This window comes from Trachurus trachurus, assembly GCF_905171665.1.
Source record: "Trachurus trachurus genome assembly, chromosome: 22".
Classification (NCBI taxonomy): domain Eukaryota; kingdom Metazoa; phylum Chordata; class Actinopteri; order Carangiformes; family Carangidae; genus Trachurus; species Trachurus trachurus.
In genome coordinates this window covers 2,890,225-2,917,084 of record NC_139907.1, presented here as the reverse complement: position 1 = coordinate 2,917,084, position 26,860 = coordinate 2,890,225, and the positions used below count along the sequence as shown (strand labels likewise).

The 26,860-nt window shown below is 41.5% G+C and overlaps 1 protein-coding gene across 1 annotated transcript in view; it reads left to right on the top strand.

The window, feature by feature from the left end:
• The window catches only part of arhgap5 (Rho GTPase activating protein 5), a 72,174-nt gene that overhangs the window by 39,750 nt on the left and 5,564 nt on the right, over nt 1-26,860 (top strand). The window contains exons 4-5 of the mRNA XM_083998771.1: nt 13,768-13,845; nt 19,699-19,830. Of these exons, the coding sequence (XP_083854897.1) occupies nt 13,768-13,845; nt 19,699-19,830 (210 nt within the window). The remainder of the gene's footprint in view (nt 1-13,767; nt 13,846-19,698; nt 19,831-26,860) is intronic.

Genomic DNA, 26,860 nt, shown 5'->3' with positions numbered 1-26,860 from the left:
GAAACTCAAAAATGTACGTTCAAATTGGAGCCAATGGCGTGAATTGTTGGAAATATTGTAGAGAAATCACTGGATAAAAGTGGTAAAATTTCTTAAAAAAAAAAAAAAAAGGTATACATTTTCTAGAAAAAAGTAAAACAATTTCTCAAAAAAAGTTTTTTAAAAATTCTAGAAAAAGTGGTAAAATTAAATTTAAAAAAAAGTTTAAAAATTCCAGAAAAAAGTGGTAAAAATTCACATAAACAGTTCGAAAAAGTGGAACAATTTCTCAAAAAAAAAAAAAAAATTCCAGAAAAAAGTGGTAAAAATTCACAATAACAATTCTAGAAAAAGTGATAACATTTCTCAAAAAAAAATAAAAATTCTCAAAAAGTTTAAAAATTCTAGAAAAAAGGGGGTAAAAATTCACAAAAACAGTTCTAGTAAAAAGTGGAACAATTTCTCAAAAAACTAAAGTTTTTTAAAAAAAATTCTAGAAAATGTGGTAAAATTTGTAAAAAATTAATCAATAAATAATTTCTCAAAAAAAAAAGTTTAAAAATTCTAGAAAAAAGTGGTAAATTTTCAAGAACTTGAACCCTCCCAAGGACCCTGGGAGTCCCCGGACCTAAACCTTGAGAACCATTGTCCTCAGCTACGATCAGGGGGGAAGCTGTTGTTGTGGTGTTTTTGTTAGTGAGCTACTTTGAAACGTGCAGCTCCACTTGTGTTGTGTTGTGTTGTTGTTAGTGTGTTGTTTGGGAACTAAAACACACTTTTTACATTTTAGTGGAGACACACACACACACACACACACACACACACACACACACACACACAGAGGAAGTGGACGGTCGATGGTGAAGATAGTGAGTGTGAACAAACACACTCTGCTGGAAGGAGCTCTGACTGCAGCTGTGTGTGTGTGTGTGTGTGTGTGTGTGTGTGGGTATGGATCTCATTACCCAAGGTGCCCAGATATTAAATCATACTTGCACACTAACGCACACACACACTCACACACACCAACATGCACTCCTCAATGCCTTTGTATTGATTTATATTGACTCATGGGTTGTGTGCAGGGCCGGTCATTAAATTAACACACCGCGGCGCAGAAACTGATGACTCCACCAGACCACAACCCTCAAGTATGTGTGTCTGTGTGTCTGCGCAAGTGTGTGTGTGTGTGTGTGGATTTAAAAAAAAAAAAGGCAAAGAAAGTGCTCACCTTAGGTCATTAGCTCCACACACACTCACACACTCAATATTGGCAGCAGAATGACTTCCAGACCGGCTCGTTTCTCAGCAGCCCCGAGGATTGTGGGAAAGAAAAAAGAAAAAAAACCACGCTGCGTTGGGGCGCCTCTGGGGGGAAGAATCTGGTGCTTTTCCACCTGCACATTCATCTTCCTTATAGGAGCTGCTGCATGTTAGCGTTGTCATATTGGATGTATAATGAGCAGGCTGAGGCCCGGCTGTCCCGCTGCAGAGAGAGAAAGTGGAACATGCAGACTGGGACCGGCAGCAGCAGCAGCAGCAGCAGCAGCAGCAGCAGCAGCAGCAGCAGCAGCAGATCCTCTTCAAAGTGGAGTCGGAGCAGCAGCAGCGATAAGTGTGTGGGTGTTTTCACTGAATTCAGGATTAACAAAATAACACCGGAGACAAAGATAGAATAGAACGTCTTTATTGGATTAAAAAAAAAAAAATCTATACGCTTTGATTTAATAAAAACCCACAGAGAGAGAATATTAATAAAGAAGGAGCTGATCTCTGCTTCACTTCAGAGGTTAAAGAAAAAAGTGTCAAGTCAAGAATAGATCCACACTCAGTGATCAGGTCAAGATGGCGCCATCTTGGTCTCAATGTGGAGTCAAGACCTCAGAGGAATATCAGGAACGTTGTGACGGTTCCTCGGCCGGTTGTCCTCTCCTTCACCTTTGGAAAACGATACGATGGCACCGATTCTACAGCTGCGTCTCAGTTCAGGGGCTTCATCCTTTCAGAAGACGCATTTTAAGGCCGATGACAGGGCCTGTCCTAATCAGGGATGGATACCTTTCACTTTTAAATACCTGGGAATCGGTACTGGTACACAACTGTACTTGTTTTTGGTACTTTTTGTGTGTTATGTGTGGTAATTAAAGTTATTTTGTCTAACTCATCAGCCTTTAAGAGTATTTTATGTTGTAGGAATGGGAAATTATTTTTGAATACCAAATAGTCATTCAATGGGTTAGTTCATGGGACTATCATATCTGAAGTAAATGTTCACTTTTTACCAGTGTTGTGCTAGTTACTGAAAAATAGTAACTAGTTACAGTTACTAGTTACTCCATTAAAAAAGTAACTCAGTTAGTAACTCAGTTACTTAAACCAAAAAGTAATTCGTTTCTAAGAAAGTAACTTTTTTCGTTACTTTAAAACGTTTTTTTCCAATGCTCCCATTAAATAAAGGTTGATTGAATTCCCCTCTAACCTCATTTCAGTTCTGTACTGATGCTGATGAAAAAACATCTGTTTTTATCTGTAAAATGTTACCATCATCATCATGCTGCATGATGAGCAAATACAGCAGCTTTGACCTAACACAAGTGCAAAAAAATCTTGAGGATATGTCTTGACCGAGTTACATTCAAGAACCTGTTTTCTGTGACGGAAAGTAAATTCACTCAAGCGTTAATTTTTTCCGATCGATCAGCTGTGTTTACCGTTTCAGGTGTCATAATTGGAGTCCGTCTGTCGGACTCCAACCGCTGCTGCTCGGGTGGAGTGGGGGCTTGTGTGTCTCGCTGTGACTCTGGAGCTGTGTCCCGGTTCAGGGGCTGCAGCCTGAACTGACACACAGCTTCGGTCTCGGATGCTACGTTAGCAAAGTTACCTTCGCTCGCCGTCATGCCGTGCTCTGACCTGTCCAGTCCTCTTCATGGAGCGTGTTTGATTACGTGTGGGACGCTAGAGGGCACCGAGTGCTTTGTTTTTCACAGTCACACAGTGTCAGTGTGCTCTGTCTTTCAATTCAATGAAACTTTATTGATCGCAAAAATGTAATGGGAAGTGTGTGCCGCTGTAAAACCTCACCAAAAGGAACGGAGTAACGCAGCGTCTGGTAACGGTAACGGAGTTACTGATTTAAAAAAAACAACGCGTTACGTTATTAGTTACTGAAAAAAGTAACGGCGTTACGTAACGGCGTTACTAATAACGCGTTACTACCCAACACTGCTTTTTACTGTGGTAAAAGGAGAAACATAGAAAGATCAGAAAGTTCTGTGTGAAACTCTGTAAATAAAAAACAAATGAAACTGAGTAACAGCACAAACTCTTTCGTTCGTTCAGTGGGAATTCGGTCGGTACCAAAAAAAGTACCGAATTCGGTACCCATCCCTAGTCCTAATTTGACCGGTTCTCCTTCGAATCCGTCCTTCCTTTGCTTGTTCTAGGAGGACAAACCACTCCTGTCCTTCATGGCCTCCCGTATCCCACGACTCTTTGCTCGCCGGTTATTATTTAGCCAGCTAGATTCAAGAACTATATTTCGCCGTTTTGTGAGTACAATAGGAGGAGTCCCCCAGGAGTCAGACCAAGTTGAACATTTCTTTTAAAATTGTTTTCGAATTGCTGCACAGTATTTTGTTTTAATGTACTTGCATAAAAACGACAATAAAGTCAAATCAAATCAAATCACCCAGATAAAGAGCTGAGCCGCCTCAACGTTCAGCGTTGGCTCAGCGCTGTAGCCATGGTAGCCCCGCTCTGCAGCCGGCTTGGAGGCGTGGTCGCCTGCCAAGGTGAGGAGCTGAGGAGCTGCTGGAAGTGTAAAAAAAAAGCTGTTATTTTTAAATGTTTGACGTAAGACGTTGATGGCTTTCGCACACAATCAGGAAATGTCCTGAAGGGTAGACCTCTGGGCAACTGGACTTGTATTTGTCTAGGAAGACGTTTGGCCTCTGATCCAAGGGGCTTCATCAGTTCGTAACGCATCGGTCTGACCAGTCATCACTAGTCTGACAAAACAGTGGAGAAAGACCCAAGTATTTAACCTCTAAGGGGGTGTTTACCAAAGGACTTGTGGTTGTTTTTATGAAAGTACTATTGTTAGGTGGAGTTTCACTTGACCATTGCTTGAAGGCTGGACCGTCCCATTTACCAACGTGTTGACGCCTCTGAAACCATTTCCTCTTCATCCTCTGATGGATCGGGACACAGCTCATGGATACAGATGCCACTGAACGCACCAGCAGCTCCTTGACTACAACTGTACCAAAGTTAAAGAGAAGATCACTAAGCATGTAGATGTTCTAAAGGTTTTATTGAGGACAAAATGCACTTAAAGTGTTGTTTTAGTGGAGTTAGAGCGTCTTATTCTAGAAACATTAGAAAGAAACAACACACCCACAGTATTTTAGGAACTTTTCATACAAGTATCCGGTGCCTCAGGGTCAAACAGATTCAGATCAGGACGACCAGCAGCAGATGTTCACTGTTGGTTTCACACAAATCAACCAACAGGAAGAAATGGTGTGTTTGTTTGTTGGGGACTATTTTCAGTGGCGGATTCGTCCACATTTATGCCCTTGTGGCTATTTGGGGCAGCAGGATGGTGCAGGGTTGTGTGTGTGTGTATGTGTGTGTGTGTGTGTGTGTGTGTGTGTGAGTCATGATAAACTGCAGGGTGTGTGTTCATGGAAATGGACAACAATGGAGCTCAGTGGCTCAGAGGAATCAAGCCGTTGAACACACAAACATAAAGCTCGTTACCGGGACGATACGTTTGGGGTTTTCACAGGATTTGATGACAATGAGGAAAATATATTGAATATCACCAGATTTATCCCTTTATGTATCCATATATATATATACAAACAACTGTGTGTCAGTGTAACACAGTCTGGAGGTAAAGATGCCGACGTCGCACAATAGAAAAATAAATCAAATACACAACATCAAAGACTCAACATCATGTTGCACAAGAGGAAGTGAGGACAATAAAATAGTGGGTGGGATGTGGTGAATGAAACATTTAAACTGTGAACAATGTTGTTGAACAGTTTCTGCTCTGTGTGTGTGTGTGTGTGTGTGTGTGTGTTTTGGTGCTGAGCTACTTTATCTTTCATCAGATTAACCCGTCGTGTCAGCACCTTCAAGTCATTATCCTAATGGGAATGAAGCGTTGAACGATCTCGCTGTCGTCTGTTTATATTTAAAGGGACATTGTGTAACTTCTCCTGTTATCTATTCACGAAAATCGATTATTTGGTTCTTGGTTCTTCACCTGCAGTCGGGCAGACGGCCGTCGCTAACAAACCAGATGTCATTTTAGTCACAGAAGTCCAGAGAAAGCCGGTAAAACGTGGGTCAGGTCAACAATACCACATCGCCATTGCCACTTGTTTACATACACTGCAAAAACTCAAAATCTTTCCAAGAATATTTGTCTTATTTCTTGTCAAAATGTCTCGTTTCTAGTCAAAACTAATCTCTTTTCATTTAAAATGAGACTTGTCACCTAAAAAATAACTTGTTTTTAGATTATTTTCACTTGTTTCAAACAAATTTTTACTTGAAATAAGTAGAAAAATCTGCCAGTGAAAGGAAGTTTTTTGTGCTTGTAATAAGAAAGAAAAACTTGCTTCACTATCAGATTTTTCTACTTATTTCAAGTAAAAATCTGCTTGAATGAAGTAAAAAGTGTCTAAAAACAAGCTGCTTTTTATGTGATGAGTCTTATTTTAAGTACAATGAGATTAGTTTTGACTAGAAATAAGACAAATATTCTTGGTAAGATTTTGAGTTTTTGCAGTGTAGAGGGTTGTTTATGCCGTTACGTGCAGCGGCTGTCGTCCGTCTGCTGTCTGTCCAATTTCAGGTGAATGCAGCATGAAAAATACCATTGAGTTGCTTGCGATATACAACCACAACGCTAGATGGGAGTAATTCCTACACAATGTACCTTTTAAAAGGACGAGTGAACTGTTCAGGTCTAGAGTCGCCGACACGGTAACGCAGATAAACGGCTGCAGCGCTGCTTTCTGTTTCTACATAGATCCCACTGAGTGTGTAAACAGCAGCAGGGATTATTACACTTTATTCAGAGTGTGTGTTTGGACAGACTCCTCAGGGCAGCGACGCTTTGTAGACTCACAACAATCAGCCTGTGTATGTGCTCAACAATGCAGGATTTATTTATCTAGAGACGAGTCGGCGTTCTTTTTGTTTTGTGTGTGTGTGTGTTTTTTAATAGAACAGGACGGACACACAATGCCATTGATTTAAAACGCTCCAACGGTCTGAGTGAGCTCCAATCAGTCTCTTAATCACAACACCAACATCACCTCCTCTTCACTCCCCAATCAAGACCTCAATTACCCTGTGTAATGTCTGATCACCTCCTTCCTGCCCAAGATTTCATTTCTCTTTGTAGAGAAGAAGCCGTTGAGGTCGACACTAGGGAACCAATCACCAATGGGCAAACGAAAAGGAACTTCTATTTATCAGCTTTTCTTTACTTCAACATGGCGGACACCAAAAAAGCAGCTGCTGTTTAATTCGGCGGTCGCTTTGATTTTAAGAGACTGTAACATTGATTTTTCACTAAAAAGCACAAAAGATTAAAGGGATAGTTCAACATTTTGGCAAATTGGCTCATTGCCATAATCCCTATAGTCATAGCAGTAGGTTTGTTACCTTTAATTGTCGGTGCAAGCTATTTTTTTGAACGGCGGAGCAGAGCCGCGAGCTACTCAGAGCTACGCTACGGAGGCTCATGGGATTTCTTTGGTTTCCCTCATCAAACTCATCAAATACACAATCCAACAACTCCACAACGCTCTGGTGGACAAGTTGTGACCTCAATTACCCAGTGTGTAATGGTTGATCACCTCCTTCCTGCCTGAGATTTCATTTCTCTTTGTAGAGAAGAAGCCGTTGAGGTCGATTTTTAATTCCCTGAAAACTAAGGAACCAATCAGCAACAGGCAAACCAGAAGGAACGTCTATCAGCTTTTCTTTACTTCAACATGGCGAACACTGAAGAGCAGCTTTGATTTTAAGGTGATCCAACTAGTATCTACTTTTTTAAATTGAGAAGTCTAAGTCGTATTTTCCTCCTCTTCTGTGTTTTATTTTGAAGGGCTGATCCATGAGAAGATCAGAAAACCATCTCCTCTCTCTCTCTCAGCTTCTCTAGTAACAACAGGTGGTCAAGTGTCAGCCAATCAGAGGAGAGGAGGAGGCTGATGACAAACATCAAATGATCAATCAATCAATCTTTGGTTGAATGACTTGCGCGTGTCGACACAAAAATGATTTGATGAATGAGCCAAACAGCTGTTGTGTCTCTGCAACACTGTGCAGACATTCATCACAAATAATGAATGAATCAGTGATGAAAACAACTGTTCATTCTCCTAATGAACCCTGGTGTGATGATGTAACCTGTGATGAGCGCTGACATGTCGACTTGTTTTCATCTGGAGCCGTCACTTCTCATTTAAACTGACGAGACTGGACAGATGGGAGTCTTAGTTAATTATGGTCTTGACTTTTATTGTGAAGTTTAGTTCTTTACCTGGCTGAAAAAACATTTACATATTATTCAAAACCTAAGATTAGTTTTTAATTATTATTATTTTCTGCTTTCACATCTATAAAGCTGCAGATTTTCCTCTTTTTTGTCTTTTATTTTGAAGGGTTGATCCATAAGAAGATATAATATTTGTGGCCTGGAACTGATCACAGTGAAGATGAATGTACCACAGTTTTGACCCTAGTGTGTTTACAACAAGAGTCTTGGTTAATTTTGGTCTTTTATTGTGAAGTTTAGCTCTTAACCTTGTTGAAAAAAACCTTTGTATATTATTTAAAACCTGAGATTAAATATTTTTTTTATACTTTTACGTCTTTAAAGCTGCAGATTTTCCTCTTTTTCTGTCTTTTATTTTGAAAGGTTGATCCATATAGATATAATATTTGTGGTCTGGAGGCATCACCTCTGATTTAAACTAATTGGACAGTGAAGATGAATCTACCACAGCTTTGACCTTGGTGTGTTTACAGTGGGAGTCTTAGTTAATTACGGGTCTTTTATTGTGAAGTTTAGCTGCTGAACTTCCTGACGTACGACAGTAACGACCTTGCAGTCGGTGGGCGTGACTGCATTAGTGTTAATATAATTACACGTGTATATGTGTGACCCCTGGTTGACCTGCTTCAATAGGAAAATGCATCAAATGAAGGAAGTCGTGTTCTTTTCATCTTCAAAGCTTCGGCTTGGCAGCAGGCGGCCAATCAGAGATCAGCTGATTACAATCGGTAAACAAACCGTTCGTGTGTGTGTGTATGTGTGTACGTACGGTTGTGTTGTGTTGTGTTGTACTGTTTACCACATCGGGCCTGTTTCCTGCTGCTGCTGCGTTCACTGGACGTTCGTAATTCACAGTTTTCCTTCTATATTCACCCTGGATTGACCTCCAGTGAGACGTCGCCAACACAGATACACAACACCGTGTCCTTGTGAGGACATTTGACTCTCAACAGGATGTAACACACACACTGACACACACACACACACACACACACACACACACACAGAGCAGACCTGAGGGGAAGGACGTGAACAGTGCAGCTCGTGTTTGCATGTTGGGATCTGATAAGACTTGTCCTGCCGCGATATGATCTAATATCCTGACACACACGCTGACAGACACACACACACACACACACACACACACACACACACACACACACACACACACACACACACACACACACACACACACACACACACACACACACACACACACAGTAGCAGTTGTCATCACTCTACCTCCACCTCTATCTTTCTATCTGTATCTTATCTCAAAGCCGATTCACCGTCTCTACCTGTCTCTCTCTCTCTCTCTCTCTCTGTATCTGTCTCTCAGCTCATTGGCCGGTTGCCACAGTTATTTTATCGCCGTGACAACCATCTGCCGTGGGAGGAGACAGGAAGCCGGTTCAATAAATGAAAGTCAATCATCGGCTATTTTTAACTTTTAATTCACCGGTCAGGGACACACACACACCATACAAAATGACAAACTACAGTCCAGTACAGTATCACAACTAAAATGTTGTAATGGTCCTTTAAAACATAGAGGAGCAGCTTTAATGTGTTTATAATGCAGAACGGTCCAAACCACTCACACCAATGTAAAACCACTTCATTATCTGCCATTAAACTTCAATCTAGTGCTTTATATTAGATTTACTGAGTCGAGCCGATGCTTTTAGAACAAGTGACTCAGTTCTGCATCAATTAATAAAAACTACTCTGACTGCAGGAAGTTGAAGTCGAAATGCACTTAAATCGATTGTTAAGTGCCGTTAAGGTGTAAAACTCTGCTGGCTAACAGCGGACTGTGTCTCAGTCTCGTAGGGACGCACCGATCGGATGTTAAGACCGGATATCGGCCCAGATGTCGACTAAACATCTAGATCAGGTATCAGATAATGGAGCCGATTTGTTCACTTCAATTTGATGTCAGCAACAATGTTTTACAAAGTTTGGAAGGTGATATTAAAGTTAAGCCCTGATGCCTTCACTGTCTTCCACATGGCGAGGTGTAGAGTTTATTAATCCAACAGTGGTATCAGATCGGTATCGGACATCAGCATTGGACTGAAGAAGCCAGATCCCTCGTCTGGTGAAGGTGTTTTCATCTTCGCTTCCACACTGCAAAAATCTTACTAAGAATTTTTGTCTTATTTCTAGTCAAAATAAATCTCATTATACTTAAAATAAGACTCGTCATATTTAAGCTTGTTTTTAGACACTTAATTTTTTCAAGCAAATTTTCCACTGTAAATAAGTAGAAAAATCTGATAGTGGAGCAAGTTTTTCTTTCTTATTACAAGAACAAAAAACTTCCTTTCACTGGCAGATTTTTCTACTAATTTCAATTGAAAATTAGTTTGAAACAAGTGAAAATGATCTAAAAACAAGTTAATTTTTAGGTGATGAGTTTTATTTTAAGTGGAAAGAGACTAGTTTTGACTAGAAATGAGACATTTTGACAAGAAATAAGACAAATATTCTTGGAAAGATTTTGAGTTTTTGCAGTGCAGGAGGACGTATGTTAGATCAAAATGCTTCTCTACGCAACCAGACAGACCTCAAACCAATCAGATGACGTAACGTCAGCTTAATGTTAATAATTTTGTGCTTTTTAGTGAATAATCGATGTTACAACATCTATTGCACGTCTGTCCGTCCTGGGTGAGGGATCCCTCCTCTGTTGCTCACCCTGAGGTTTCTCCGATTTTTCCCTGTTAAAAGGGTTTTCCATGGAGTTTTTCCTCAGTCGATGTGAGGGTCTAAGGACAGAGGATGTTGTTACGATGCCATGTAAAGCCCTTTGAGACAAACTGTTTGTAAAAACGGGCTATACAAATAAAATTGCCTTGCCTTGCCTTGCCTTACAGTTTCTTAAGAAATCCTATATACACTTGGCCGACACTACTACTCGTATTATTTCAGTTTTGTGATCTCAGCCGTTGAACCTCCACACCAGGATTCAGTCTCCTGCTCCGGAGCTCGTTGTGGTTTGTGGTCGACGACGACGACGTGTCGATGTCGAGTTTGTTGTCAGACATGAAGATGGGGTGTGATGTGGAGGAGGAGGAGGAGGAGGAGGAGGAGGAAAGAAGAGGAAAGAAGAGGAGGAGGAGGAGGAGTTTCTGAAGACGGTGACTCAGAGGCGTCGATTCATCTTGTAGTTAATCTGATATCAGAGCGATCGGGCCGAAGGTCGGAGTGTCGACACGCCGTCGCTTCTCATCAGCACGAGTTTAACACACACACTGCTATTCTGCTGACTGGAGCACACACACACACACACACACACACAGACACACACACACACACACACAAGCAGTTTCCCTGCAGGGATCAATAAAGTTTTTTTCTAATTCTGATCCTCTCACACACACACACACATTGGGTGGGTTGCTGATGAGACCGAGGTCGTTAACGAAAAACGCTGCTTTCCTCAGATTTAAGAGTTAAGCTGGAGTGTTTTGTCATACACCTGAGTCAACAACTACACACACATACACACATGCATGCATACACACACACACACACACACACATACATACACACACATGCAAACACACACCTCTCCTCTCCCACATTTGCTCACACTTGACACGATTTACTTGAATCCATTAAAGCTGAATTTACATAATTCAGTCTCTGCTTAAGTGCCTCTGCAGGGACACACACACACACACACACACACACACACACACACACACACACACACACACACACACACACACACACACACACACACACACACACACACACACACACAGAAGCATGTATACTGCAGTGTGGATGACCTTGTAGCAGCGTTGGAGCAGAGCTGCAGCCTGTATGGTTAGTTTGTGTGTGTGTGTGTGTCCCTATATGTGTGTCTGTGTTGTGTTCCTGTGTGTGTGTGTGTTTGTGTGTGTGTGTTGTGTTCATCCGTGCAGCCAGAACACACATTATAGCTCTAATTAAGACTCTCTCTGTCTCCATATGTGCTGCTCTGAGATCAGCTGTCAGGTGGCAGCTGCTCTCAGACCAGTCGACTGTTGGTTCACTGTTTATCTCTCGTTGTTGTTGTTGTTTTTGCTTTATTGATCCTCGATTTACCAATATGATCTTCACCCAGCTGCTGCAGAGACGGATCACTGCTCTGTTCTGCTCTGCACCAGTTTCTGTCGCTGGCTTGTTAACGTTGTTTTTATTTAAAGGGATAGTTCAACATTTTGGCAAATTGGCCCATTGCCATAATCCCTATAGTTTTAGCAGTAGGTTTGTTACCTTTAATTGTCGGTGCAAGATATTTTTAGAACGGCGGAGCAGAGCCGTGAGCTGCTCAGAGCTACGCTACGGAGGCTCACAGGATTTCTTGGTTTCCCTCATCAAACTCATCAAATACACAATCCAACAACTCCACAACGCTCTGGTGGACAAGTTGTGAGCTGCACATTCACCACGCTATGAGATAATAACACAACGTTACCACACAGAGTTGTTTTAGAGGGAAATACATGTAAAACCACTGATGCACGTTGCCTTCAGGGACAGTTTTCCATCAAGCAGTCTCTGTATTTCCCTCTAAAACAACTCTGTCTGGTAACGTTGTGTTATTATCTCATAGCGTGGTGAATGTGCAGGTCACAACTTGTCCACCAGAGCGTTGTGGAGTTGTTGGATTGTGTATTTGATGAGTTTGATGAGGGAAACCAGAGAAATCCCATGAGCCTCCGTAGCGTAGCTCTGAGCAGCTCACGGCTCTGCTCCGCCGTTCTAAAAATAGCTTGCACCAACAATTAAAGGTAACAAACCTACTGCTATGACTATAGGGATTATGGCAATGGGCACAATTTGCCAAAATTTTGAACTATCCCTTTAATAATAAAAAACCTGCCAAGGATCTTTGAAGAAAAAAAAGAGCGAGAGAAGAAAAAGAAGAAAAACCTCTAATGCACCTGAGTGCTTGAACAGACACAAAAATAATGATTAAATGTGGAAAACAGATTATAGTAATGAGCGTGAAGGTGTAGGCCGAGGTTTAAAGGCTTATTACGCCCACGTGTGTCACAATGCAGCGTTTACAGAATTAAAGAGAAACCAGAGCCAGAGTCCAGACAATAAATAAATAAAAAGGTATTTATGAGATGACACAGTTACACACACACACATATTTATATATATATATTTTTGCTCCTGCAAGAAGAAGTTCACCGCAGATTTAACTAAGACTGACACGTTCTTTACCATTGGTGGATAATTATAAGCATCTGTAAACACTGGCAGTGATGATGATGATGCCTGGCAACAGTGACTTCTGCATTTAGGCTGTGTTTTCTAAAGTGATCCAATAAAAAATAGAGCAGATTTCAGAATAAAACACTCAGAGAAACCAAATCCTGCAAAGTGGTGGTGAGGGGGCGGGGCTTTGTTGTGACATCACAAAGTGACAGGAAGTCCTGACGGCTGGTTTTTAAAGGTTCAGTTTCTGAATACAGGCTGTGTGCATTTCTCTGTGGACTGAGGCTTTGATACTTTCACAGTATTAATATAGAACCTAGAGCTGCTTTATAATCACACTACACATGGACATCTACCTTTATACTGTATGGAGCTTTAACACAAACATCTACCTTTATACTGTATGGAGCTTTAATACAAACATCTACCTTTATACTGTATGGAGCTTTAACACAAACATCTACCTTTATACTGTATGGAGCTTTAATACAAACATCTATCTTTATTTTGAAGGAGCTTTAATACAAACATCTATACTTTTAAAAGTCCACTGTGCGCTTCAACTTTTCCTCCTCTGACCTTCAAAATAAAATGAAGAAAACCATCAACATCTTTTCAACATCCTCTCACAGGAAACCAGACGTGATCAAGAATGTGATGAGGGAAAAGCCTGAAGTCAAAAGGAAAGACGAAAAATCCTGAGAAAACTTCTTTTCTCTTTTTAATGGATTTGTTTCAGTGTGAAGCTTCAGCAGCATGAATCCACACAAAGTCTCAGTTTGTGGTTTTACAGAAAAACCACATTAGATAAAACCAACGTACGCTGCTCCTGTCGGCCCATCTGTTTTGATTCAGCACTTCTTTTTGTGTCTGTGTGTGTGTGTGTGTGTGTGTGTGTAACGCTGCTTAAATTAAAGTGAAAGTGAAATCCTTTTGAGAGCCGGTTATTTGAATTTGTATTGCTGTTTTTGTGTTTGCAGGTTTGACGACAGAAGGCCTGTATCGAGTCAGCGGGAACAAGACGGACCAGGACAACATCCAGAAACAGTTTGATCAAGGTAACACACCCCTACACACACACACACACCCCTACACACACACACACACACTCCTACACACACACAGACACACACCTGGAAACATGTGGAAGTGGAGTTTCAAAGCACTCAGCTCTCATTACTCTCACAGATCGTTGTTTCTATTCGTGATCCTAAATTATTTTCTCATGAACTTAAATCGTGCAGTTTTTTTTTTTTTTTTTTTTTGTTAAGAAGTCCGGAGGAGCAGCAGCACTAGCAGCGTTTTGTGTGATGTGTGCAATAAATCCAACCCGCTGAGGAAGAAAAAAAGGGAAAAAAAACTCCAAATCTGACCACGCAGCAGAAGCCGTTTAAAGAGAAACACATGCCCAGCAGAGTCGAACCTGCACATGCCGATCAGACCGCGGGCTGGGCGGCTGCCAGAGCGGCTGTTAGAATAAATAAAGTCACCGCAGGCAGAAATCAGCAGCACACGGTCGGTGCTGTCAGGGATTTATACAGCCGGCCCATGAAACACTGAGAGGAGGAGGAGGAGGGGGGCTTTTTGTTGTATTGAGTCTCACTTTTTTATTATTATTATTGATGGATTTATTATTTCTGTGTCTCCTCAAACTCAGCAGGAATCTGTCGACTCTTAAATAACCTGCACAAAATCAACACAACAGGCTTCCTGAAGGAATAGTACAACGTTTCACCGCCCGGCCCCAGTGATTATATCTATGTTTCTATTCAAACTGTCAGAAACAGGAGGACAGTGCAGACATGATAGGATCGTTCCTCTGATGTCTGATTAAAATAGAAATCCATAAACCCATGTACCAGTCAACCAGAACCTACAAACCACAATTATCATATTTTAAACTCTTCTCACTGCTAATGAACTGAACTGAAAGTGATTTACCAGTGAAATGTAAAACTTCTCTGTGGTAAATAGCGGCTGCTGTGCCTCAGATGCCTGGTCTGATCTGCACAAACATCACACCTTGTCTTTTAAGGACAGTCGATGGAATTTGAACTGTTTGTCTTGGGTTAAACATGTGAATAGATGTCGACGGCTACGTGAGCGTCTCTGGATGTAAAGACCAGTCTGCACCCGGATGATTACTGCTGGTTACCCAGACAGTATCATGCAGCTCTGGAAGTCCCATGGTCTGAAGAAAACTCCTGGAAAAACAGCACGAAACGATCATTATTTTGATTTTATGAGAAACCGAAATCCCATAAAATGTGTCCTGCAAAGTTTTATGGACAATAATCCATCTTTCTTATGCAAAAGAATCTGAATATTTTTGAATATATATTGAATACTGACTGAAAAATGTGGCTTGACATGTCACAATATTCTGACAGGACTGTGTGTAGATATTAGGTGTTTTTTTCCACCTAGCGTCTCTTGGCTGAAAACCAATCTTGTAAGACCAGAGCCTCCGACCCGGTGTCCCAGCTCTCGTCTCTGCGGCACCGCCACACAATATTTGTTCTGAGACTGAAGAACGTTACTTTTTTAGTCAATGTATATGTTCAAATTAGGACCAATGGCGTGACTTTGTGGAAATAGTGTGGAAAAAGTGATAAAAAATCTAGTAAAAGGTGGTAAGAATTCTAAAAAAAAATAAAAAAAAGTAAAATATTTTCTCAAAAATTTCTTAAAAACGTGGTAAAATGTTCAAAAGTTTTTTTTAAAAAATTCTAAAGAAAGTGGTAGAATTTCTCAAAAAAAAGTTTTTTAGAAAGAAGTGATGAAAATGTAAAAAAAAAAAAATAACCCCGGTGTCCCAGCTCTCGTCTCTGCGGCACCGCCACACAAATATTTGTTCTGAGACTGAAGAACATTACTTTTTTAGTCAATGTATATGTTCAAATTAGAGCCAATGGAGCCAATGGCTTGAATTGGTGGAAATATTGTTGAGAAATTTCTGGAAAAAAGACTCTTTTAGAAAGTGAAACAAATTTGAAAAAAAGAAAAAAAAGTAAAAAAAAAACTAGAAAAAGGTGGTAAAAAAAAAGAAGTAAAATATCTTCTCAAAAATTTCTTAAAGCGGTAACATTTTCAAAAAGTTTTTTCAAAAATTCTAAAGAAAGTAGTAAAATTTCTCAAAAAAAAAGTTTTTTTTTTTTGAAAAAAGTGATAAAAATGTAAAAAAAAAAAAAAAAAAAAGTTTTTAAAAAAATTCTAGAAAAAGGTGGTAAAATTATTATTTTTTAAAGTGTCTCTTGGCTGAAAACCAACCTTGTCAGATCAGAGCCTCCGACCCGGTGTCCCGGCTCTCGTCTCCATGGCGACACCGCCACACAAACGTAACGCGCTAACCCGTAACCCGTAATCTCTTTTTGTTGATGACAGATAAGACTACACAGATATACACATGGTAACATGGTAGATGATAAATAACCTTATCCACCGCTCCATGGATTCATTTCTAACTAATGCACATGGAGGAGAGGAGGGTTAGAGACACAGAGGAGGAGACACCAGACTGTGTTGGTGTTGGTTCTTCTGTCATATCTGTGTCTTCACTCACTGACCTTTTTAAACAAAGGTCTAATAACTCTGTCCAGAAAACCACCACAGCCTCCAGCTCTGAGACTCTCCTCCTCCTCCCTCCTCCTCCTCCCTCCTCCTCCTCCCTCCTCCTCCTCGTCCTCCACCATTACATCCAGTTAGCTCCTGTGTCAGTAACTGGGAGAACTGGTTTTGCCTCCATCGTAGTAACCTGACTGTGTGTATTGTGTTCATGTATTTATGAATATATTCCCGTGCAGCAGAGCTGGAGGTTTAATGAGTTTCCTCTGGGTCACATTAACGGTTCAGGCTGAAGCTGCAGTTGTTGGTTGTTTATTAATAGACTTTATTAAACAGCTCCTCCTCCTCTTCTTCCTCTTCCTCTTCGTTTTTATCTGTCTTTCCTTTTTAATTTCCTTCTATCTGTCCTCATTTCATTTCCTCGTCTCCTCCTCCTCCTCCCTCTGGTCTCTGTCCTCTTTTTATTCACTTGTGTGTTTCCTGTTGTTTCTTTTTTTTATCTCTCTCCTCATTGCCTCTCCTCCTATCTCTTTACTTCCTTGAGAGTATTTCTGATGGACTCAGTGTGTGTGTGTGTGTGTGTGTGTGTGTGTGTGTGTGTGTGTTGGCCGTCTCTCAGATTGAGTGTGACAGCTGTCGTGTTACCTCAGGGCTCTGTCCTCTTTCTCTTTTCTTTCCTCCTCCCTCTCTCTCCTCCTTCCTGTCACCACTTGGACACCACAGCGTGTCAAAACAGGAAGTGATAAATATTTCTTTTTCATCTGACGTCTCTGGAAACGGTTTTTATTTCCCTGAGCCGCTGACAGACAGAGAGAGAGAGAAGCAGCAGCAGCAGCAGCAGCAGCAGCAGCAGCAGCCGCCATGTTGTTTTCAGGCCATCCATCCATCCATCCATCCTGTTCCTTACCATATCTCAATAACGCTTTGAAGGAACTTCTTCAAATTTGGCGCCGACCTTCTTCAGGACTTGATGATGAACTCATGAGATTTTGGTCACCATAGGTCAAAGGTCGCAGTCACAATGACCTTGTAGCACCACATGATGTAATAATGCTGCATTTTGGAATAATCTGCCATATTTTCTAATAAAATTCTTGAACGCAATATGTAGTTTTGTAATAAGTTGTTACATATTACACCAAATTATTACATTTCTCTCATAAAAAAGTGCATCACCTGCATTTTGTAATAATTTGGGGCATTATGTAACAACTTATTACAATATGCGGCAAAGTTTACAACACTGCATTCAAGAATTTTATGACAAAATGTGGCAGATTATGGCCTTTTGACGTCTTTATCTTCATATCAACTTGAAAGAACTTGTATTGGAATCAATGAATTAAGGAATTAACAAGGACAAACTGATTTGAATATGTTGGTCGAAGATGAAGATGACCTCATAAAACAATATTTGGACCATGTGACCACAATATCTCCAGAAATTGTGAAAGAAATCCTTTTTGGCACCAAAGTTCTTCAGGACTTGAGGAAGAACTCATGAGATTTTGGTGGCCAGAGGTCAAAGGTCGCAGTCACAATGACCTTGTAGCACCACATGATGTAATAACGCTGCATTTTGGAATAAAATTCTTGAATTTAATAACATTAAATATAATAAAGTTATCCACATTTTGTAATAAGTTATTACATAATGCATCAAATTATAACATGTCTTTCATAAACAAAGTGCAACAGCTGCATTTTGTTATAATTTGGGGCATTATATAACAACTTATTACAAGAATTTTATTGCAAAATGTGGCAGATTATTACAATACGTGGCGTTATTACATCATGAGGTGAATATTTATTACATTATTACATAATGCGGCGCTACAGACCTCATAAAAAGCCTTTATGGCTTTTTGAAGTCCATATCTTCATATCAACTTGGAAGAACTTCTATTGGGATCAATGAATTAAGGAATTAACATTCACCTGGAGTTAAGGACAAACTGATTTGGATATGTGGGTCGAAGACATGTGACCACAATATCTCCAAAAATTGTGAAAGAAATCCTTTTTGGCACCAAAGTTCTCCAGGACTCGATGATGAACTCATGAGATTTTGGTGATGACCTCATAAAAAAACCCATTACGGCCTTTTGAAAACCATGTCTTGGTATCAATTTGAAGGAACTTGGATTAAATTAAGGTTTGATTTTTTTTTTTTAAACCACCTGTATTTGAGGATAAATTGATTTAAATTTGTTGGTTAAAGGTCAAAGATGAACGTGACGTTACAAAACAACACAATATCATATGATCTTCTACACATTTCTGGTGATCAAAGGTCAGACAGGACTTTATATTAAAGTTAGAGGAGGAAGATCTAGTGTTTTCTGTGACTCCAGCTGCTGTTTGTAAGGACTCGATCCAGCCTGAACAAACAGAGATGAACTCTGACGGAGCTGCAGCCTCTCTCTCTCTCCCTCTCTGAGCAGAATAATGCTTGTTGGAGCTGAGACGTGTTTTGTGTCGGTGGCCGGAGTCTCGGAGACACTCGGGCCTCTGTTGGCCTCAGACAGACTGATGATGACCTCTGTTCGCCGCCGTCAGAGAGAGAGCAGCTCTGTTCTGTTCTGTTCTGCTGCTCAGACACAACGCTCAGCTGTGAGCGCTCTCTGCTGCTGCTGCTGCTGCTGCTGCTCCGACGCTCACAGCTCTTTGATATCCACTCGGATCGAAGCAGCGAGCCACGAGGACAGCGAGTACAGGACCCAGATCTGAGACTTGTGTGGGGGCGGGGCTTAAGGTGGATGTAGCAGGGCTCAGCTTCAGAGACAGTTAAGATAAGATAAGACTCGGGTCGTGACGACAGGAAGCTGCAAAGAGTTAGCAGAGTTTGTGTTTGTGTTTGAACTGGAGGATTGTGGGTAAACGGTGTCTTATGGAGTGCTGCTTCGCTGGTTCAGTTTAGTTCATTCAACTATGAGGAAATTGAACTACACATTTTTAATTTAACCCTAACCCTCTATTCCACAAGTTAACACCTCTAACAGAAACACAACACGGTTTAATGTTAGTTCTTGTGTTGGTTTTTTGAAAACACCCGATCCCCTCGGTTCAGACCGACTGGCGACTTTGACAAAGTAAATGATTGTGTACTTGATACATTATTTGTGCCGTTTTAAATTTCCCTAAATCATAAAATTTAAGGGGGTTTAAAGTGACAAAGAGTGCATCCGTTGGTTCTGTAAAATTGTGAGTTTGATTGTGTTACCCTGCAGCTCCGACCAGGTGGAGCTGAAACAGGAAGTTAATAGGTAACCTTGACGATGTGCTGCTGACTCTTCTTCTCATTCTCGTTTTTGTGTGTTTTTGTGTTTTTGTGTGTCCTGTAGATCACAGCATCGACTTTGTGGTGATGGACGTGGCGGTGAACGCTGCTGCCGGAGCGCTGAAGGCGTTCTTCGCCGACCTGCCAGACCCGCTGATCCCCTACAGTCTGCACCCCGAGCTGGTGGAGGCCGCAAGTAAGTACACTACTATTTCCCTCTGACTCCGGAGTAGACTCATCAAATACACAATCCAACAACTCCACAACGCTCTGGTGGACAAGTTGTGAGCTGCACATTCACCACGCTATGAGATAATAACACAACGTTACCAGACAGAGTTGTTTTAGAGGGAAATACATGCAAAACTGCTGATGCGCGTTGCCTTCAGGGACAGTTTTTCATCAAGCAGTCTCTGTATTTCCCTCTAAAACAACTCTGTCTGGTAACGTTGTGTTATTATCTCATAGCGTGGTGAATGTGCAGGTCACAACTTGTCCACCAGAGCGTTGTGGAGTTGTTGGATTGTGTATTTGATGAGTTTGATGAGGGAAACCAAGAAATCCCATAATGAGCCTCCGTAGTGTAGCTCTGAGCAGCTCACGGCTCTGCTCCGCCGTTCTAAAAACAGCTTGCACCGACAATTAAAGGTAACAAACCTACTGCTATGACTATAGGGATTATGGCAATGGGCCAATTTGACAAATTGTTGAACTATCCCTTTAGAAGAGTTGACGCTTAAAGGTGCAGGAAACACCGTGCACACCGTTCTCCAGGTTGTTCCAGGCCTCAGTCAGACCCCCATGATGCACCTGTTTCTAAAAACGTGTCAGTTTATTCATGACTCTGCAGATCTAGACTTTAGAAACCCTTCGACCAATCAGACGCCTCCCTGGTGACAGGACAGGTGACATCTTCTTCTTCTTCTTCTTCTTCTTCTTGTCACTCAGACTCACCTGTACTTTTAACCTCCATCTGTTGTAACTGCTGCGTAGCGTTACACACACACACACACACACACACACACACACACACACACACACACACACACACACACACACACACAAAGAGAGAGCTTTCTGTCACATACGCTCTTAAGAGGCTTTTTACAGCCGCGGGATACTGTCACACACACACACACTCTGCCCTCCCACCGTGTGTGTGTGTGTGTGTGTGTGTGTGTGTGTGTGTGTGTGTGTGTGTGTGTGTGTGTGTGTGTGTGTGTGTGTGTGTGTGTGTGTGTGTGTGTGTGTGTGTGTGTGTGTGTGTGTGTGTGTGTTAGCGACCCGGCTGACAACAGCAGATTAATGAGCCAAAAATACAGAGAGAGAGAAGAGACGTCATCACACTGCAACACACACACTTTAAGAAGTTTGTCTGACGGAGAGAGAGAAGCTTCTTCTCCTACTCCTCTTCCTCCGCTTCCTCCTTCTACTTCTCCTCCTCTTCTTCTTCCTCCTTCTCCTCCTCTTCCTCTTCTCCTCCTCCTTCTTCTCCTCTTCTTCCTTCTTCTTCTACTTCTTCTCCTCCTCCTCCTCTTCTCCTTATCCTCCTTCTTCTCTTCCTCCTCCTCTTCCTCCTTCTCCTCCTCTTCTTCCTCCTCCTCCTTCTTCTCCTCCTCTTCTTCCTCCTCCTCTTCTTCCTATTCCTCCTTCTTCTTCTCCTCCTCTTCTTCTCCTTCCTCCTCCTTCTTCTCCTCCTCCTCTTCCTCCTTCTCCTTCTCCTCCTCCTCTTCTTCTTCCTCTTCCTCCTCCTTCTCCTCCTCCTTCTTTTTCCTTCTTCTCCTCCTCCTCCTCTTCTCCTTCTCCTCCTCCTCCTCCTTCTTCTTCTCCTCTTCTTCCTTCTCCTCCTCTTCTTCCTCCTCCTCTTCTTCCTATTCCTCCTTCTTCTTCTCCTCCTCTTCTTCCTCCTCCTTCTTCTTCTCCTCTTCTTCCTTCTTCTTCTCCTCCTCCTCTTCTTTCTCCTCCTCCTCCTTCTTCTCCTTCTCCTCCTCTTCTTCTACTTCTCCTCCTCCACCTCTTCCTTCTCCTCCTCATTTTCCTCCTTCTACTTCTCCTCTTCCTCCTTCTCCTCCTCCTCTTCCTCCTTCTTCTCCTCCTCTTCTTCCTCCTTCTTCTCTTCCTTCTCCTCCTCCCTTCTACTTCTCCTCCTCCTTCTTCCTCCTCCTTCTTTTTCTCATCCTCTTCCTCCTCCTTCTTCTCCTCCTCCTCTTCCTCCTTCTTCTACTTCTTCTAATCTTGTTTCCAGCTTCTCTCTTTCTCCTCCTCCTCTTCCTCCTTCTTCTACTTCTTCTAATCTTGTTTCCAGCTTCTCTCTTCCTCCTCCTCCTCTCTCCTGTCACCATGACTCCCCTCTGCCCTTTGACCTTTGACCTGTGTGAACTCGTTAATAATGAAAACAGCCTCTCGTGTCTCGTGTGCAGCGTTTTTTTACACTGACGCAGTGAAACAACATTCACACAACCTGTGTGTGAGTGAGACGAAGCATCAGAGGAGCAGAAGCTGCAGAGACGAATATTTAATGAGCCGAGCTGCTGTTCAAACCTCAAACCACCGAAACAAACTGCACCGATCCCGAGATGAAACACGTTCAACGACGTCTGAGGAAGGAAAATAAAAAAACCTGGCGCAGGAGAAATGTAGGATATTTAGGAAAATGTGCAGAGGCTGATGTGAATTAATCATCAACCAGACTCCAAAAATCCCAATGCACAAACTTCAGATTCCTGTATCTGTGTGCGAAACACCTCAGTGTTTTGTAGAGTTTTTAAAGCGATGAGAATTAAAATGAAATATTTCAAACCACATCCAATACAGGATACTTACAATACAACATAAATCACAAACACACAAGCAAAATAGTTCAACATTTTGGCAAATTGGCCCATTGCCATAATCCCTATAGTCATAGCAGTAGGTTTGTTACCTTTAATTGTCGGTGCAAGCTGTTTTTAGAACGGCGGAGCAGAGCCGTGAGCTGCTCAGAGCTACGCTACGGAGGCTCATTATGGGATTTCTTGGTTTCCCTCATCAAACTCATCAAATACACAATCCAACAACTCCACAACGCTCTGGTGGACAAGTTGTGACCTGCACATTCACCACGCTATGAGATAATAACACAACGTTACCACACAGAGTTGTTTTAGAGGGAAATTCATGCAAAACCGCTGATGCACGTTGCCTTCAGGGACAGTTTTTCTCTGTATTTCCCTCTAAAACAACTCTGTGTGGTAACGTTGTGTTATTATCTCATAGCGTGGTGAATGTGCAGCTCACAACTTGTCCACCAGAGCGTTGTGGAGTTGTTGGATTGTGTATTTGATGAGTTTGATGAGGGAAACCAAGAAATAACTAAAGGTAACGAACCTACTGCTATGACTATAGGGATTATGGCAATGGGCCAATTTGCCCAAGAATGTTGAACTATCCCTTTAATTCAATAAATGAATCTTTATTCCTTTATAAGGAATCATTAGTGTCGGTGTGGGTTTAAACCAGGTCTTTAACCCTCCAGGGTCACATGACAAAAAAAAACTAGGTCACCTGGAGCTACAGACACAAAACTCTCCCAGTTTCTGTTTGACGTTGAACGACCGGAGATTTGATCGTCGCATTTCTTCCCGTATGTCGTCATTCTCTGTTGGATTTGTCAATAAAGTAGGTTAAAGTATATTAAAAAAAACACCAGTCAGATCATAGAGGTGAGGTTGTGTTGTGCTGCGTGTGTGGTTTCTAAAGGCTCAGACCTCGAAGGGTTAATCTGCTCCTCCCAGGTCTGAGTGTGTTTTTGGATCAGTCCCAGAACATTTGGCCTAAAGCCGTCGGTCGGTTTTCCCTTACTAACCTATGGATTGGGAGCGTGGCGGGGGGGCGCCGGATAAATCCTGGAGCTTTCAGGAGGATTAACGAACGAAAAAAACAGGAAAGTAAAGGAAGAAAAAAAAGGAAAGGAAAGGAAAAGTTTCTCCTTTGCACATCGACTGGTTCCTCAGGTCAATTCTAACAAATGATTTTAAACGGAGCGTTTCTTCTTTTTATTGTTTTTCACTTCAGGAGGAGTCAGGTGCATTGTGGGTAACCGGTGCTGTTAGACTGATGTAGATTAAATAAAAGGAGATTAAAGCAAAGCGTGGTGTGGTGGTTGTGAACTGCTCTGTCTGTGTCCGTGGAGATGTGACAGCCTCCCTGCCTGGATTAAAGGGATAGTTCACCCAAAATTGAAATTTCTTTACTCATTATCTGCTCACCCTCATGTGGACTAAGGGCTGGGAGAAGTTTCAGTCCTCCGTGGCTTCTCTGAGTTACAGGGGGTCTCGGCGTAGCACTACATGTCCATATATATAACGGTTGCAAATGGATACCAACTGTCTTCGTAACAAAAAGACACACCAAAAAACATCCAGATACCTCCATGCTGCTCGTATGTAATGTCCCTCTTGTATTGAAGCCCCGAAATGCGAAATTGTCCCAAAAAAAATTAAATAAGTCTATTTTTCAAGCTTGAAGAGAAGCTTCCGCTACAAACAAACTTGAAATATAGACTTATTTAATTTTTTTCGGGACAATTTCGCATTTCGGGGCTTCAATACAAGAGGGACATTACATACGAGCAGCATGGAGGTATTTGGATGTTTTTTGGTGTGTCTTTTTGTTACGAAGACAGTTGGTATCCATTTGCAACCGTTATATGGACATGCACTTTTTTTCTTTTTTCCTTTATTTGTTCAAGAGGGACAGTGTACATTAATGAACATTTTAAAAAGATAAAATGTAAATGCACCCAATTACAGCCAATAGGCTAATTTCCGTTGGCAGTCCCCCTGCCGGATGGAGCATGGCAATGAGACCTATAATAAAGGTAGCAAATTACATTAAGACAAATAGCACAATATTTACAGCAGTAACATTATACTTTGACCCCCACCCCTCCCACCCATACGCACACATGCACACACACCATCCAATCCACAACCAGTACTCCCTTTACCCCTCAACCACACAGAAATGTACATCCCCCATTCAGACAGGGGAATATTCAACTGCTACGCTGAGACCCCCTGTAACTCAGAGAAGCCACGGAGGACTCTGAAACTTCTCCCAGCCCTTAGTCCACAGTAGTAGATAATGAGTGAAATTTCAATTTTGGGTGAACTATCCCTTTAAAGCGTCCTCCCTGGATTAACCACCTCTGACCCCCGGCGGCCATTAGAGCCTCTCTCTCCACCGGCTCCTCGTTAAGATGATTGATCGCGTACAGGACGGATAAATCTGTAGCCTACGTACGTACGGCTGTAAATCTGAAGTCTGAAAATGTGAAATGAAAAAAAAAAAAAGGAGGAATAAGGAGGAAAAAAGGGGCTTCCTGCTGGTCCTGGAATGTCTGGAATATCCTGGAGAGAGCTGGAGGAGGAGGAGGAGGAGGAGGAGGAGGAGGAGGAAGGTCGGAGGTTCGTGTTAAAGCTGCTTTGTTGTGACAACTGGAAGGTGGAAGCTCTTATTTCAACATCTGCTCTTTAAATATTTAATCAGCGAACAGAGCGTTTCGGCGCTGCTGGCGGGAAAAGAGATGAGATGAGATGGAGTCTCAGTCTCCGGGGACGACCGAGGAGCGTCGAGGAACTTTCCAGGAATCACAACCACAGCAGCTCGCACCAACCATTGTTTTCACCGTCACGCAAACATCCAAATATTATTATTAATATTCTCATTTTTCACAATTAATTATTGGCAGCTTCAGCTTCAGACACATTTTGTTGTTAAATAAAAAGAAAAAATCAATCACTCTTTGAAAAGTTTCTGTTTTTTTTTATTTTAAAGCATTTTCCTCTTACATTTTTATTTTTTTTCTCCCCGTTATTGATCATTATTGTGCAGGAAATCCCTCAGGATCGGGCCTGATCTGACTTTGTCTTATTTTATCTTTTCTTTCCTCCTCAGAATATTTGATCGAAGCTCAAGTCTGAACAGTTTATTGATCTGGTGAATAATTTACCAGAGTTCAGCCTCTTAAATGTGAAGGTTTTTTTTTTCACCCCCTCCATTTAATTGTCACTATAAATGAAATAAGCTTCTGTGTTGTTGACAGCCGGGAGATACAGTGATTGATTAGTCTGAATAAAAAAATCAATACATGAATGCACTGTGAAAATAATAATAATGGACTTTACTTTGACAGCACCTTTCATGACATCATGTGCATCTTAAAGTGCTTTTACATACGAAAAAATAATGCACTATTTAAGTTATTCCACTATTTCACAAACAAAATGTTATAAAATATCAGATTATTAATTAATCAAAGGCAAATAATTAAGAGCAAAAGACAATAATGCACCAAAATTGTGAAGTAGGACGATATCAAAAATATAATCTTAATATATATAATATAAATACACCATTCACTTCAAAATAAGAGCTGGACCTTTAATCGCCCGTTCACTGTGTTTCAAAATAAGAGCTGGACATTTAATCGGCAGTTCGCCGCGTTTCAAAATAAGAGCTGGACCTTTAATCAGCTGTTCACCGTGCTTCAAAATAAGAGCTGGACCTTTAATCGGCTGTTCACCGTGTTTCAAAATAAGAGCTGCACCTTTGATCAAGCTGTTCGCCGTGTTTCAAAATAAGAGCCGAACCTTTAATCAAGCTGTTCACCGTGTTTCAAAATAAAAGCAGGACCTTCAATGGCCGTTCATTGTGTTTCAAAATAAGAGCTGGACCTTTAATCTGCCGTTCGCTGTGTTTCAAAATAAGAGCTGCACCTTTAATCTGCCGTTCGCTGTGTTTCAAAATAAGAGCTGGACCTTTAATCTGCCGTTCGCTGTGTTTCAAAATAAGAGCTGGACCTTTAATCGGCTGTTTGTTTTCCCCGTCAGAGCAAAGTGTTTTGATTTAAGGCAAAGGAGAGAGACGTGATGCAGCGTAGTGTTGTTTCTGCCCACAAGGCTTAGTGTGTGTGTGTGTGTGTGTGTGTGTGTGTGTGTGTGTGTGTGTGTGTGTGTGTGTGTGTGTGTGTGTGTGTGTGTGTGTGTGTGTGTGTGTGTGTGTGTGTGTGTGCGCAGAGCGTGGGAGCTGCTCTTGGCAGCATCTCAGCCTTTTGTTTTCCAGAGAGTATAATTTCCGTTCCCAAGAGAGAGTGTGTGTAAAATGTAAAACGCCGTCTGTTTTCTCTCCGTCCGTGTGTGTGTGTGTTTCTGTGCGTTTCTGTGTGTGTGTTTGTGTGATTGTGT